The sequence below is a fragment of the Scardinius erythrophthalmus genome (genome assembly GCF_964197995.2).
Source record: "Scardinius erythrophthalmus genome assembly, chromosome: 10".
NCBI classification, from domain to species: domain Eukaryota; kingdom Metazoa; phylum Chordata; class Actinopteri; order Cypriniformes; family Leuciscidae; genus Scardinius; species Scardinius erythrophthalmus.
Genome location: NC_138230.1, coordinates 43,029,466 through 43,044,667, shown reverse-complemented (window position 1 = coordinate 43,044,667; position 15,202 = coordinate 43,029,466). Strand labels below are relative to the sequence as shown.

At 37.9% G+C, this 15,202-nt stretch overlaps 1 protein-coding gene across 1 annotated transcript in view; it reads left to right on the top strand.

Annotated features, from left to right (window-relative positions):
* The window catches only part of csmd3b (CUB and Sushi multiple domains 3b), a 455,685-nt gene that overhangs the window by 51,255 nt on the left and 389,228 nt on the right, over positions 1-15,202 (top strand). The window contains exon 2 of the mRNA XM_081376961.1: positions 6,236-6,458. Coding sequence (XP_081233087.1) covers positions 6,236-6,458 — 223 coding nt within the window. The remainder of the gene's footprint in view (positions 1-6,235; positions 6,459-15,202) is intronic.

Sequence of the window (15,202 nt, the reverse complement as noted above, 5' to 3'; positions counted from 1 at the left end):
GCCAGCCAGTGACTAGCTTTGACCAGATAGAAACCAGCGAATGTGTGCCAAAGCCCACATTTTTGGAATATTTTGGAACATGTTATCTGGCTTCTGTAGCTGATCCAAGATGGTCAGCGTGAAAAGCAGCTGGATTGTTATGTCTCCATTAAAAAGTGGTGCACTGCAAAAATGCTTTTCTTACATAGTATTTTTGTCTGGTTTCCAAATATCTAAAAATTCTTAAATCAAGATGCATTTACTAGGTAAGTAAAATTAGATAAGATATTATGTATTGATCAAAATTTGATCAAATGGGGAATTGATCAAAATTAAGTGAGTTTTTGCTTAAAAGTCCATGGGGTAAAAAAAATAATATTAATATTCAAACAGAAACAAGATTATATTTCTTACCCCATGGACAGATCATTTAGCTTGTTTTAAGCAAAAACTCACTTAATTTTGATTTATTTCCCCAGAAAACAAGACAAAATATCTTTTGATATAAGCATTTTTTTATTTATTTTTTGATATTAGGACTGGAAAGTAAGAAAAACATTTTTTGCAGTGTGATTTTGGAGGTTTTGGCATTCCCGACGGACGCATCCAACAATTACATGTTAGGTAATAGTTCACCTAACATATCTAATGGGAAAAAGGGGGTTTGTGCTTCATGTCTTTAAAATGAGTATGTCTGCTTACTATGCTGAATAAATGAGTAGTATGAAGCTGCAGACTCGGAGCCTGCATCTACAGTCCCGCACTCAGAGTCCCGCATTCTCAGACCCCTCGTTTTTCGAGACAGCGCCTCCTATCAAATTGGATCGGATAAACATGAAGAACTTAAGCCGAAACGTGAGTATCGTAAATATTATTTAGCGAATCATACTCATTCGATTTCTTTTTTAATCAAACTACTTTATAGCTCATCGATACACCAACATAATAGTCCATTTAATATTTGTAAAGATGGTTTGTAACAAAATTTGAGCCGTTAATGTATGTTTTTTCGCCTTTTTTCCCCGAAAATATTTTGATAGCTAACGTTAGCCTTTAACCTTGGACTTTTTGTAGACAAGCCACCGTTTGACCTTTTTTTAATTACCGGACCTTTTCTCCTAAAACTATAAATTGAATTAATTAATGCCGGAGTAATTATTTTACTTTGTATAATTTATGTATTATAAAAATGTTTATATGTTTGTCAATTGGATTGTTCCTATTATTGCCATATAGCCTATGCAATGTTTTATATATTAATTAATTAATTTATTTATATGGACAGGCCATAATTCATGGCCTATGTGAGATTATTAGGCATTATCCAAAGGGACTTATAAATGAGGAGTTTTTTTAATGCAATTGAAGACGAAAAGTAAAGTCACTAACACAATTCTTTCTTCCTTTTTTCTTTGCTTTTTCTTGTTTAGGTGATCATTAAATAAAGTACAGAATTGTTTATTATTGGTGATTTGTCTATTCTTATTTAAGTTTTGCTTCGCATTCAAAAGATCAAAAACAGGTTTTGTAATGTTAGCATGGTATAATGTAATTAGACCATTTTAGGTTGAACTGAAAGAAAAATTGGAATTTGAATAAAAAAAAAAACATTGTAGCAATATAATATATCACATAATATTTTTCAGAAGATAGTTCAATCTGTAATTGTATCCCTTCCATCAGTAATTTTCTTTCAATTACACTCACGCTCAAAAAATAACTACTGGGTAATTTGTTAGTCAGAGAACATGAGCTTTTTTTGGCACTTGCATTAAGCAGGGAACACAAATATTTATTTGGATAACTTATAAAACGCAATTAACTCAATAAAACAAGACCGTAATATTGCATCCTATTGTTTTCAATGGCATTTGGATAAGGGTATTATTATACGATCTTTCGAACAGCAGGAGGCGCTGTCTCGAAAAACGAGGGGTCAGAGAATGCGGGACTCTGGGTGCGGGACTGTAGATGCAGGCTCCGAGTCTGCAGCTTCATAATGTTGGAATAAATGGAAAAACCATATAACTGATCACCGTACCTGACAATTTATACTGAACAAATGTTTTTATTTGAACATCTTCTTAAATCCTTGTAAAATTAAATAAATTGTGGCTAGTTAAATTTGGGCAAGCCTACGTCTTCCAAACTTTTCATTAGTGTGAGTGATCTCCTTTAGATCACTGGTTCAAGTTGATGTTGCATTGTGTTTGTGTAAGTCAAAATTTTACCGCCTTCCTTTATAAGAAGCTTTATCCTCTCCTTAAACTCTCTACCCTACAACATGAATCACCAATAAACTTTTGAGATCATTCCCTCAAGCCATATGTTTACTCTGTATTAAACTTAAAAAAAAAGGAGCCTGTAATGTTTGTAATGGGCAGAGGCGGTCAGATGATTCATTGATTCTTCTCAATAAGCTCATGATCACCTCAACTACAGCAAATATAACATAATCTCCTGAAAATGTAGGTTTGTGAGTTTTTCTCTGTACTTCTAGAGATGTGTAGGTGCCCTAAGTCCACATAACCAGCTCTTCTACACTTCTCCTCTATCCCCCATGTTAATTAGCCCCTTAAGGGAGAGAAGTGAGATAAATAGTAAATCTTAATTAGTTGTTTTTTTTTTTTTTTTTTTTTTCATTATGGTCATGTCAGTTTGTTTTATCAGCAGCTTCTCAAATGCTATGCTGAGCTCTTTTAGCTTCTGTATTAGACGGAGTGGGCTAAAATCTCTGTATTAATCTTTTTACTTAAGGAAGGGTGAGAACTGGATGATCTTCCAGCTGTCTTCCATCTCTGGGGACTCTCATGAGGGGGACACACTCGCAATGGAAGAGATTTATTTCCTTATCACTGAAAAACTAGCTCTCCGTGTGTAGCATTTACTTCTCTTTAACCTAAATTACTCTCTAAGCTAATCTTATCATGGCTAGAACCATGTGATATGGTCCCTTGGAAACTATCTTAGTAAATACCACAAACTACTTAAACAATTGATTCATATGGCGAATCTCAAAACACTGTGTTTAGCTTTGACAATTTGATCTTTTTCTAAACTTGCTTTGCTAATGCGCTAGTCATCTAATATTATACTTTTTGTCAATGATAAACTGTATTTTTCTCTTGCTATTCTACAAATTGTGGCTTGTAGGTGCATATAAATCCAATCTTCCCCTAAAAACTAACAAATTAAGACTTGCAGGCACAGCTAACAGCTGTTCTTTATTTTCATTGTAGCTTTTATTGAGCAACAGTTCTTAAAAACGGCAATGAAAAATACTTTCATATTTTAGTAATAATTGTATGCAGTGCAATATTTCCTCACATATCCCCGGACCTGATTCTAGCCCACTACAAAGATGCATAATAAAATATACATGACGTATGATGCTGAAGCAATTGTGGCATTTCTTATTGCATCATAAACACAAATTATTGCGGCAACAGTAAATTCCACTTTAGGCTAAATCTTAGTTCTCTGCATTCGTTGTGCAGTCTGTGATTTTAATAAAGGTTTATCTAGTATGCATGCAAAAAAAATGCCAATGGCGATCTACTAATTTCGTTTACTTGTTATTGCATCTTTCAGATGCGCAAAACCACATGCATGTTTTTTCTTAATGAATATGATTAGGTGTCCTTTCATATGCGTAAATTATAGTGTGGTGTCAATGAAAACAATTTAAATTGCATCTGCAAGTGATTTATAATGCTCGAAAGTCACTTGGTAAATGCATGTGCAAATTCATTACAACCGATACGCAGATATTAATTTGATTCAGGTATTACGATCATAATGATGAAAATGGGTTTCCACTGAATATCAGGGTTTTCAAATTTGAAGATATCGTATGCTGGTATAGATAGACTATTAATGACATGAATATATAATTATCTTTACTACATATATTATAGATGTGTCAAACCATTTAGCAAAATCCCCCATAATACATCATACCCAAAAAACACAAGATCGCAAACGCAAAACAGTTTCGAAGTTCTGTAGGATTTTAGTTAACCAGGTCTTTCGTTACTAGATCTCCCTTCTGTCATGTAATTTTAATCTTAAGTCAGACCCACTGGATGTTGTCATAGCAAATCTACAACCCACAAAACTGACCATCAGTGACCATATGACTGGCTTGCCTCCTCACAGACACAGCCAGTCCCCTCGCTCTCAACTAATCATTGTTTGTATGTGTGTGTGCCTGTGTGTGTGTATGTGTGTGCCTGTGTGTGTGTATGTGTGTGCCTGTGTCTGTGTGCGTGATAGAGAGCTTCTTCCTCAAACTCCTTGGCGACCACGTTGGTGCTAATTTCCCATGGCAGCTTATGGTGCAATTAGAGCCTGGAGGGCCTCCACCCTTCACACTGAATCACTGACGGGCCACTGAACAATCAGGGGCGGCAGGAAGCAGATCGTACACATGTCTAGGCTTGGGAAAGATATAATGAATCGTTCTGACAAAATAAAAAACATCCATCCATCCATCCATCCATCCATCCATCCATCCATCCATCCATCCATCCATCCATCCATCCATCCATCCATCCATCCATCCATCCATCCATCCATCCATCCATCCATCCATCCATCCATCCATCCATCCATCCATCCATCCATCCATCCATCCATCCATCCATCCATCCATCCATCCATCCATCCATCCATCCATCCATCCATCCATCCATCCATCCATCCATCCATCCATGATTTTTTTTTTCTAAGTTAAATAAGATTATTCAGACTATGTCATGAGCATGTGATTATTATCATAGTCTACTGTACAGCCCAGGGCCAGTGAGCACACACACATACACACATACACTCATACACGTTTGCTACCTTAAAGCTTAGAGACTGATGTGTGCAGACAGATGAAAACCCTACAGATGTGAGCGAGCTGAATACTGGGTTAATGTGGTTCAGTGTGGCCACATTCCCACAAATATTCCAAAGATTGTCCCAGCTCACCGTTGATTAGATCTGGACAGACTTTGCCTTCCAAACTGCTCAGGTTTTGTGTTGTAATATGCGATAGAACTGGTTGGGTTGATTCATTCATCATTAGGTTGGATTGCGGGAAAATTGGGTTGCTTGAGTCACTCCTGTGTTGAATTCGTGGGTGAGAGAGGGCAAAATGGCGGTCCGATTGAGGCGGACCCAGATCAATTCTTAAAATGTGGCAATAAATTACAACTTACAAAGCTCAAAGGAATACTAATTCACTGCCTAGGTGCTGCCATGTGCATCATCAAGTGCACAGCTGTCTTCTGTGACAGAATAGCGGTTATATTCTCTTCACTGTTGTCATTGACTGTGATCATAAAATGTAGTTTAATTCTATTTTAACCGACAATGCACTCCTTGGTAATGGGGAGCATGATTGTGTGTGTTTTTCAGTTGTTTGATGTAAAGTTATCCCAAAATGAATACCGTCGACAGAGTAAAAACACCTCTGTGTATAATATAGGATTTCCATTGGCCTCATGACAGTAGCTTCTAATTGAAGATTGCTTTAATTATACAAACAAGCTTTCCTTCACTCAATATGTTATTGAATTCCACTCAAAGCTCGTGAGACAGATTCTCTTCGAAATAAGTCATGGTTTCACAATGGCTAATAAAACAGTCAAGAACGAACGGCAATCCTCAAGCTTACACTCTCAACTTAACTGTATAGTTTACAAATAAAGGGCTAGTTCACTCACAAATTAAAATGTTTAAACTTGGTGTGGCATGACACGCAAGAACCAATCAGATTTGACATGTTGAATGTGATTTAGCTGCTGATTAAGAAATGTGATGGTTGTGTTTGTGTCTTTGATACAGTAGTGTGCATAAACATATATTTATCATTGTGGTATGGAATTTAAGACATCTATAAATGTATAATATACAATAAAAATGGGAATGCATTACTGTAGGAATTGGTAATCGTGGATTTCATTTATTAGCAATTGTAAACAGGTGTTTTTATGAGCACAAACATTTTTTTTTTCATCTTTTTTTGCAGACTTCCCCATATTTTATGATTTTACCATTAATCTTGATTATTCTAGAAGTGAGGACACAAAATCTTAATACACACCTAAACCATCTCCATATAAGGACTTTCCACACAACCTTGCCTACATATAAAACTCTCTCTCACACACACACACACACACACACACACACACACACACGTAATGTTTCTGATGTCTCCAGCACTGCTGACCCTAGTGAACACTGCTCTCTTTTTGCTTTACAGGTTTCATATATACATGTGGTGGAACATTAAAAGGAAGGAATGGGACCATTGAAAGTCCTGGTTTTCCATATGGATATCAGAACGGGGCAAACTGTACGTGGGTTATTGTAGCTGAGGAGGGCAACCGAATTCAAATAGTCTTTCAATCATTCGCGGTGGAGGAGGACTATGACTTTTTATCCCTCTACGATGGACACCCGCATCCAGCTAACTTCAGGACGAGGTGGGTGCTGTTTATAATGACCCGTTTTCATGATGCCATAAGCATATCTGCATCATTACTGTATCAGAAGAATAAAATACAGAGCATTGTACATATCTGATCATGGAAGAATGAAGAAAACACTTTGCTGAGTATAATTTACGGTGTGCCTGTAAGCAACTTGACTGTGATGCCAAATGAAAGTGCTGCCAAGAACTCTCCCTGAATAATTACACACACGCACGCACGCACGCACGCACGCACGCACGCACGCACGCACGCACGCACGCACGCACGCACGCACGCACGCACGCACTCACACACACACACACACACACACACACACACACACACACACACACACACACACACACACACACACACACACACACACACATAAGCACTATATTCTAACTTGGACACTGTTTCATGGACTCTTCTATCTTTACAATCGACTCTCAGCCATATAAAGTTACATGAATAAAAGCTATATAGCTACATACGGTTAAGCCTTTAATTGAAGAACACAGATTTGTAAGGCTTTGGATGGGTTTAACACTAAATTCTCTGCAAAGAAAATAAGCATGTCTTCTACTAAAATGACCATTTTATAAGTCCACAGTGACAACCCCAGTGTGCACATGTGCATAAAGGGTAAATGATGGCTACCCAGGTTGAATTTATTTGCATGTCTCTGCTGTTTATGGTCAGATATGGGCAAGATCATAGTGGACATGACTGTTGGAAATCCAGACAAAACAGTGTATGTGTTTGTTACAGGTGAGGTGAATGATTCCCAGTGCTTATATATTTCACTATGTGTATCAGCAATGTCATGTACTGGGACAGCAGACAAGGATGTTAAAATGGGACATACATCTAGTATAATGCACAGTAAATATATTTGTAAGGTATAGGTAAGTTGACCTAACATGTCTATGGATTTTTCTTTCTTAATCACCAGATTTATAGTTAAAATCTATACGAATTTATCTTATCTTGTACCTGGTCAAGTTTTTTTTCCACCATTTTTGTCTTTACTATTTAGCTAATAGTCCTGCAGGTTTGTGTATGTTTGTGTCTTAGAGATGGAGAGTCTTAGAGAGTCTTAGATATGTTTGTCTGTGCATTGTGCATATTATGCATTAGGCAACGGAGTAAAGGTGGTGTGAAGGGACCGTCTGGGATTCTGGGTCCCATTTGCAGAATGGATCGATATCTGACAGATCCCTGCCTCAGATCGACATAATATATATATATATATATATATATATATATATATATATATATATGTTGATCTGCAGCTGGGATCTGTCAGATATCGATCCATTCTGCAATTATATGTATATATATGTACATATAATTATTTATTTTATTAAACATTGTAACCCCAAACAGGAAGTTATAAAAGAACAACACGAAAGGAAAACAGTGATGCTTTGCCCAAGGAGGCTTTTTTTTTTTTTTTGGTTTGTCTTGTAGCCTCTCATTTTCTTCTCCTCATCTCATTCTACCTCTCCTTGCTCTCGTGCTGTCCTGCAGGGAGGAGATATTAGAGGTGTGGAGAAGAGGAAGGAAGAGTAATGACAGAGTTTAATTAAACAGCTCAAGAAGTAAATAATGCAGGATTCTGCAGGCACTACATTTGTGTCTTGCATTGCCATGTTTGCTGGCATCTCAGACAAATTGCATGTTGCTATTCAGCCGTCTTAAATTATGCACTGCAATTAGGGATTGAACCCTCTCTCTCTCTCTCTCTCTCTCTCTCTCTCTCTCTCTCTCTCTCTCTCTCGTCTGTTTGAAAGGAGATATACTGCTCTTTTACTACCATCGTTCTTAGACACTTTGTTGCGCCTAACAGCCGATTATATTTCATAAATATTTACATATGTCCATACTGTATATATGTCCTATATACCCATATTTAATTATTCTGATTAATCAGGATTCATTCAGACTGTCATGACCCCGTAAGGCGAGCACTCTGAGGGTATGTTGAGCTATATAAAATTTAAGAGTCATGTCGCAGCCGCTGCATTTGATCATTTGTTTGTTTGCTTGTTCGTTCTGTCTTGCCTGTGAAACTTGTGTGGGCGAGTCTCAGATCTTGATGGGTGATAGATGTCTTCCGTCCTTATTTTACATCAGTAATGATTATTAATGAGACCTGGCTGGGACTCTAAAAAGAGTGCAGTTTAAATTAATTATAAACTAACAATGCCAGGGACTGAGTCTGAAATCTGAAGATTTCAGTGATTAATCTTTAAACATGTACAGATCTGTCTGAATCATTTACAGCTTTGCTCGGATATATCAAAACAAAATTTTAAATGGGTTTAAATGATCGTTTGGTTGGAAGGCAATTAAGCGCCCCCCTCTCAAACTGTGATTGCACTAACATCTGGTATTCGGTTTGAAAATATGACGCATGTCTTATATATAATGGTTGACTGATATGTTCTTTTTCTATAACCAAGAGGTCAGAGTAGCCAATTGCCAATATACTGTAATGCTCATAAACATTGTATTTAATCAAATATAATGATAAGAAATAAGAGAGACTTTTGATCAGTCATTTAGCTTTAGATTTGTAAATGAGTGCTGTTGTGGTGTTTTTGTTATAAAGGGCTCTTTTGAGTGAACTATTCAAAGACTCCCTCATAATCAGTGTTGGGGGTAACGCATTACATGTACGTGTATCAGATTACTTTTTTCAAGTAACAAGTAAAGTAACTCATTTAAAATTTACAGTAAAATATCTGGAGTTACTTTTTCAGATAAGCAAGTTGACTGACAGCTCTTCTGTCCCCATGTTTACAGAAATCGGGAGTAGGCCTACGTTCAGAGGCGTTGTGTGCACTGTGTGAACATGATGGTTATTGTAGTTCTAGACTAAATGTGAGCAGGTATTTACTTATAATTAGGGATTAACATCACATTTGTGTTTAGTTTTTATTGCAATGTATTTATTCATATTATTCTGGAATCCAGAATGGCAGCACATCTGTAAGGTTTGCTTGAGCTACTGTACTGGTGTGAATTTACATTTCCTTCAGCTTGAGGCTTATTCATTTCCCTTTTGGGGCCCTATTTTAACGATCTGAGATGCAAGTATCAAGCACGAAACGCAAGGAACTTTGTGGGCGGATCTCGGGTGCTGTTGCTATTATACCGGCGGGATAAATGACTCTTGCGCCCGACGCAAATCTAAAATAGGTTGGTCTGAAATAGCTTCATTACTCATAGGTGTGGTTTGGGCTTAATTTTAAATAAACCAATCAGAGCATCATCTCACATTCCCTTTAAGAGCAGGCGCGCTTGTTCCATGGCGGATTGCTATTATAACGGCGGATTTGCCAGGAGCTGATCTCGTCAGGGCCGTAAAAGACAGAGAAGTGACATTGTATGGGGATGGAGAAACCCACCCAAATTAGCTTCGGTTAAACAGTCGAATAAAAATTTGGGTAAATGTGTAAGCTAGATTTATGCCTATTTTTTCACATCTTCATGGTCACAACAATGATTTCCCTCATGTGGAATATTTTTCCTTGTAATAATGTATGGTTTTCTAAAAATGAGAACTGCTGCGTCTGTGTAGATGAGATAAGCAAAGTATGTGTGCGTTGTGCACACACTACATTGATTATGGCCAAGGATGCGCACTTAAAATAGCATATGAATAACATGCGCCACTGACTTTAGAATAGGTTTTTCCTGGTCTGTGGCGGAATTGTTTTCTGAAACTGCAAAATAGCACCAGGGAACGTTTGCGCAAAAGTAACTTAACACACTACTCACCAAAAAAGAAAAAAAAAATACTTTTTAGTGAGTAAGGCAATATTGTAACGCATTACTTAAAAAAAAACTTTACCCAGCCCTGCTCATAATACTCAGATAATTACTCGTCGCCTTTACCAGTGTAGTTTTGTAACCTGCAGAAAGACTCACTGAATTAATCAGTGCATACATTTCAATTATTATTTTTGGTGAACAGAATCAAAAGATATGATTCACTGGGATGAATCAAAATCCTAATTGGTATATACGGTTACACTTTATTTGGTGACACTTTATTTTGCAGTGTCATTGTTACATATGTTACATTTAATTACTATAGTAATAACTATAAACTTTGCATAATTACATGCTAAACCTAATCTTCAATCAAACCCTAATCCTAACCCTATAGTAAATACATGTAGTTTCTTAATATTACTCACTTAAATGTATAATTAGTGTAACAAAGACACATTTTGTGAAACCCTTTTTCTTAAGGTGTCCATGTTACAGTGTAATTATACATTTAAGTACTGAGTAATATTATTTAACAACATGTACTTACTATAGGGTTAGGGTTAGGATGAGGATTTGGGGTAACACTTTATTTTACAGTGTCCTTGTTACGTATGTTACATAGTAATAACAGTAAATTATGCATAATTACATGCAACTAACCCTAAACCAAATCTTGATCCTACCCTAACCCTATAGTAAGTACAAGTAGTTGCTTAAAATTACTGAGTACTTAAATATATAATTACACTGTAACAATGACATCTTAAAATAAAGTGTAACCGGGTTTGGTTTAGGGTTAGTTGCATGCAATTATGCATAGTTATTACTATAGTAACTACATTTAACATATGTAACAAGGACACTGTAAAATGAATGTGTTACCGGTGTATGATAATTAACTGGTTTGTATCTAAATAAAAAAATAAAAAAATAAAAAAACGTTTATTGATTTATTTATCTATCATTATTACAATATTACTCTATAATTATCTAGTTTTAATATAATAATATTGTTGCTGATGTTCTGTTATCAGTGGTCGCCTATATATATCCCTTCTCTATTAGTAATTGTCTTTTACTTAATCCACCTTGCTCCCTTTCACCTTCACTTTGAGATATTGTGTATGTCCCCCTCTTTCTTCTCCTCACATCTCAGGCCCCCTCCGTCTGTGCAGAAAGCATTCATACATGTGGCTGTCGGGCGGCGAGTGGTTGATGTAGTAAACGCCGGGTGTCACCATGTGTGTCAGACTGTGTACGAGACCCCCTGAGTGAAGCCAGGTGTAATTGCAGACGCTTAGCCTGTGGATCTAGCAGTGTAATTAGTCATCAGCATGTAGCGAGGATGGGACAGAGGAAGCCAGAGCAGCCACCAGCAATTACTCATCCCCGTCCTGTCACTCAAAGCTACCCATCGCCATAAATCATTTGCCGTTTGTTTTGCCGTGTGATGGAGGTGTCAGCGCCGGAGCACTGTACTGACGCATGGCCAGAATGTGAAAATCAAGAGGCGCTGAGAATAAACCTAATTCATCCCTGTGTCTTTAAGTCATGCATATGCATGAGATGTGAATGCATGGGCATACAGAAAGACTGTGAGCTGGTTATAAAAGCATGCAGCATCACCATAGATCCACTGATAATTGAAATTTGCTCAGACAGATGACATTTTAAATGAAAATTCTGTCATTATTTACTCGTTCTCATGTCAATCTAAAAGCATGTCACAAAAACATACATTTTATTAGTCTCTTCACATTGTTCTTGCCATAATATGACAGTTTAATAGTGTCTATAGACCCTCTAGCACCAAAAAGGGTAAATACAAGTTTTTGTACATTTTTTCTGGTGTACTATCCCTTTAAATGCACTGCTTTCAGACTTGACGCTTACCGCCGCCATTCAGTAAATCGTCTGGGAAGCTGTAAAACCCACAAACTAAACTCTCCTCTTCATCCAGTCCTTCTCATTGCACTTTCTAGGAATGCAGAATGAAATTCATTCAAACATGGGTTACAAGTATCGAATGTAGGCTCAGAATACAGTCTATCACTCCGTTATATTCTAATGGCCTGTAAGAGGAGAGTGACACGCCATTCGTGTGGCCTCTCGAAAGATGTCTCACATACCAAGTGGCTTGTTTTGAATAGCCAGAGAAGGAGAGAGAGTGACAAGCTACGTTTTCTCCCTATCTTGTGGATGTAAAAGAGTAGCAGTCTGGTCTGTTGCTGTGCAGTGTTTTCTGCCAAGAGCAAAGCCACGGTTAAGGAAAAGAGGGCTCTCTCTCTTTCTCTGGCTCCATCTCCATCTATTGCACTGTCTAGCTTGAGTTACTGACATCTTGTGGTAAATGTGCAAAGTGCAGCATAGGCTGAAGTGTTTGTATGTTCAGCTGCATACTGGGAAAACAAAACTCATCAATTGATTGTTAGTGTGTGTGTGTGTGTCTGTTAATACATATAAATATACACTAATATAAGTTTGAGGCCAGATTTTTTAAATGTGCTTCATCGATGCTCAATATAGCTGCAATTATTTGATACAGTAATATTGTGAAATTAAAACAAATGGGGATTGTGGCTGTCAAGTTTAAAAAAGGGCCTAAAAGCACCATAACTGTAGTCAATACCCACTGATATTCTTCTCTCCTGTTAGCTGCTAATTGTTGCAACTGAGTCAGTAAGTACAGTCTGAATCGTTGAGTCAGTGAGTTCAGTATGAATCGTTGAGTCATTGAGTTCAGTCTGAATCGTTGAGTCAGTGAGTTCAGTCTAAATCATTGAGTCAGTGAGTTCAGTCTGAATCGTTGTGTCAGTGAGTACAGTCTGAATCGTTGAGTCAGTGAGTACAGTCTGAATCGTTGAGTCAGTGAGTTCAGTCTGAATCGTTGTGTCAGTGAGTACAGTCTGAATCGTTGTGTCAGTGAGTTCAGTCTGAATCGTTGAGTCAGTGAGTACAGTCTGAATCGTTGAGTCAGTGAGTTCAGTATGAATCGTTGAGTCATTGAGTTCAGTCTGAATCGTTGAGTCAGTGAGTTCAGTCTGAATCATTGAGTCAGTGAGTTCAGTCTGAATCGTTGTGTCAGTGAGTACAGTCTGAATCGTTGAGTCAGTGAGTACAGTCTGAATCGTTGAGTCAGTGAGTTCAGTCTGAATCGTTGTGTCAGTGAGTACAGTCTGAATCGTTGTGTCAGTGAGTTCAGTCTGAATCGTTGAGTCAGTGAGTACAGTCTGAATCGTTGAGTCAGTGAGTACAGTCTGAATCGTTGTTTCAGTGAGTTCAGTCTGAATCGTTGAGTCAGTGAGTACAGTCTGAATCGTTGAGTCAGTGAGTACAGTCTGAATCGTTGAGTCAGTGAGTTCAGTCTGAATCGTTGAGTCAGTGAGTTCAGTCTGAATCGCTGAGTCAGTGAGTACAGTCTGAATCGTTGAGTCAGTGAGTTCAGTCTGAATCGTTTAGTCAGTGAGTTCAGTCTGAATCGTTGAGTCAGTGAGTTCAGTCTGAGTCGCTGTGTCAGTGAGTTCAGTCTGAGTCGTTGTGTCAGTGAGTATAGTCTGAATCGTTGAGTCAGTGAGTACAGTCTGAGTCGTTGAGTCAGTGAGCTCAGTCTGAATCGTTGAGTCAGTGAGCTTAGTCTAAATCGTTGAGTCAGTGAGCTCAGTCTGAATCGTTGAGTCAGTGAGTACAGTCTGAATCGTTGAGTCAGTGAGTACAGTCTGAATCGTTGAGTCAGTGAGTTCAGTCTGAATTGTTGTGTCAGTGAGTTCAGTCTGAATCGTTGAGTCAGTGAGTTCAGTCTGAATCGTTGTGTCAGTGAGTTCAGTCTGAATCGTTGAGTCAGTGAGTTCAGTCTGAATCGTTGAGTCCGTGAGTTCAGTCTGAATCGTTGAGTCAGTGAGTTCAGTCTGAATCGTTGAGTCAGTGAGTTCAGTCTGAATCGTTGAGTCAGTGAGTTCAGTCTGAATCGTTGAGTCAGTGAGTACAGTCTGAATCGTTGAGTCAGTGAGTACAGTCTGAATCGTTGAGTCAGTGAGTACAGTCTGAATTGTTGAGTCAGTGAGTTCAGTCTGAATCGTTGAGTCAGTGAGTTCAGTCTGAATCGTTGAGTCAGAGAGTCCAGTCTGAATCATTGAGTCAGTGTACAAGTTGTATATATCACTTTTATGCTGCCTTTATTAGATCTTTACAGTCATAATCTTCATTAAAGTGTTATTTTGTGTTATTACTATATTTTGAGACTAATTTTTCATTTTTATATTTTCCATTTTAATTTAAAGGTATAGCGGAGGATCTTTCCGAATTTTAGATAAGGACCGCCCTCTCCACTTTTTGAAAAAATGCACATGTGCAACACTCTACCTGCTCCCGAGAGGGAACGCCTATTAAACGTGTGCGAGGTTCTCCTCGTGCACGCTCTGTTTACAAGTTGCTGTCGGCATCGCTCATACAAGATTACTTTCCAAAAGAAGATTTGCACTTTTTCTCCAAATAGCATGCCAAACTTTCCCTGTCGAGTAGAAACTTCGCGACTGAGGCATCAGTGGGAAGCCCAACCTGTGTTTTCAGCGCACGCCATCGTGTGAAACAATCTCCCAAAAACACTCTGATCTTGTTTCTCTCTTCTGAGGCCTTTCTCTTCTTCTCATACAGTTCGTACAAACTTTTTCTCTTGCGACCCTCAGACATTTTCAAAGGACCCGGTGAAACGGCGAGCTTCAATGAATGGCTTAAACGTAGCTCTAGCTCACCACCACACATAAACACCTGAAAGTGCGCATACGCAGAAAGCGAAAACTAAGGGACGAGCACGTACGACAGCCTTACGTAAACATATCACCAGAATGATTGACACTTAGGTGGACCAATAGTATAGACTACCCACCCGGAAAAAGAAAATCCTCCGCTATACCTTTAAGTTAAAGTTTTAGTAATTTTGTTGTTTTAATGCAGTTTTTTATTTCAGTTTTCAG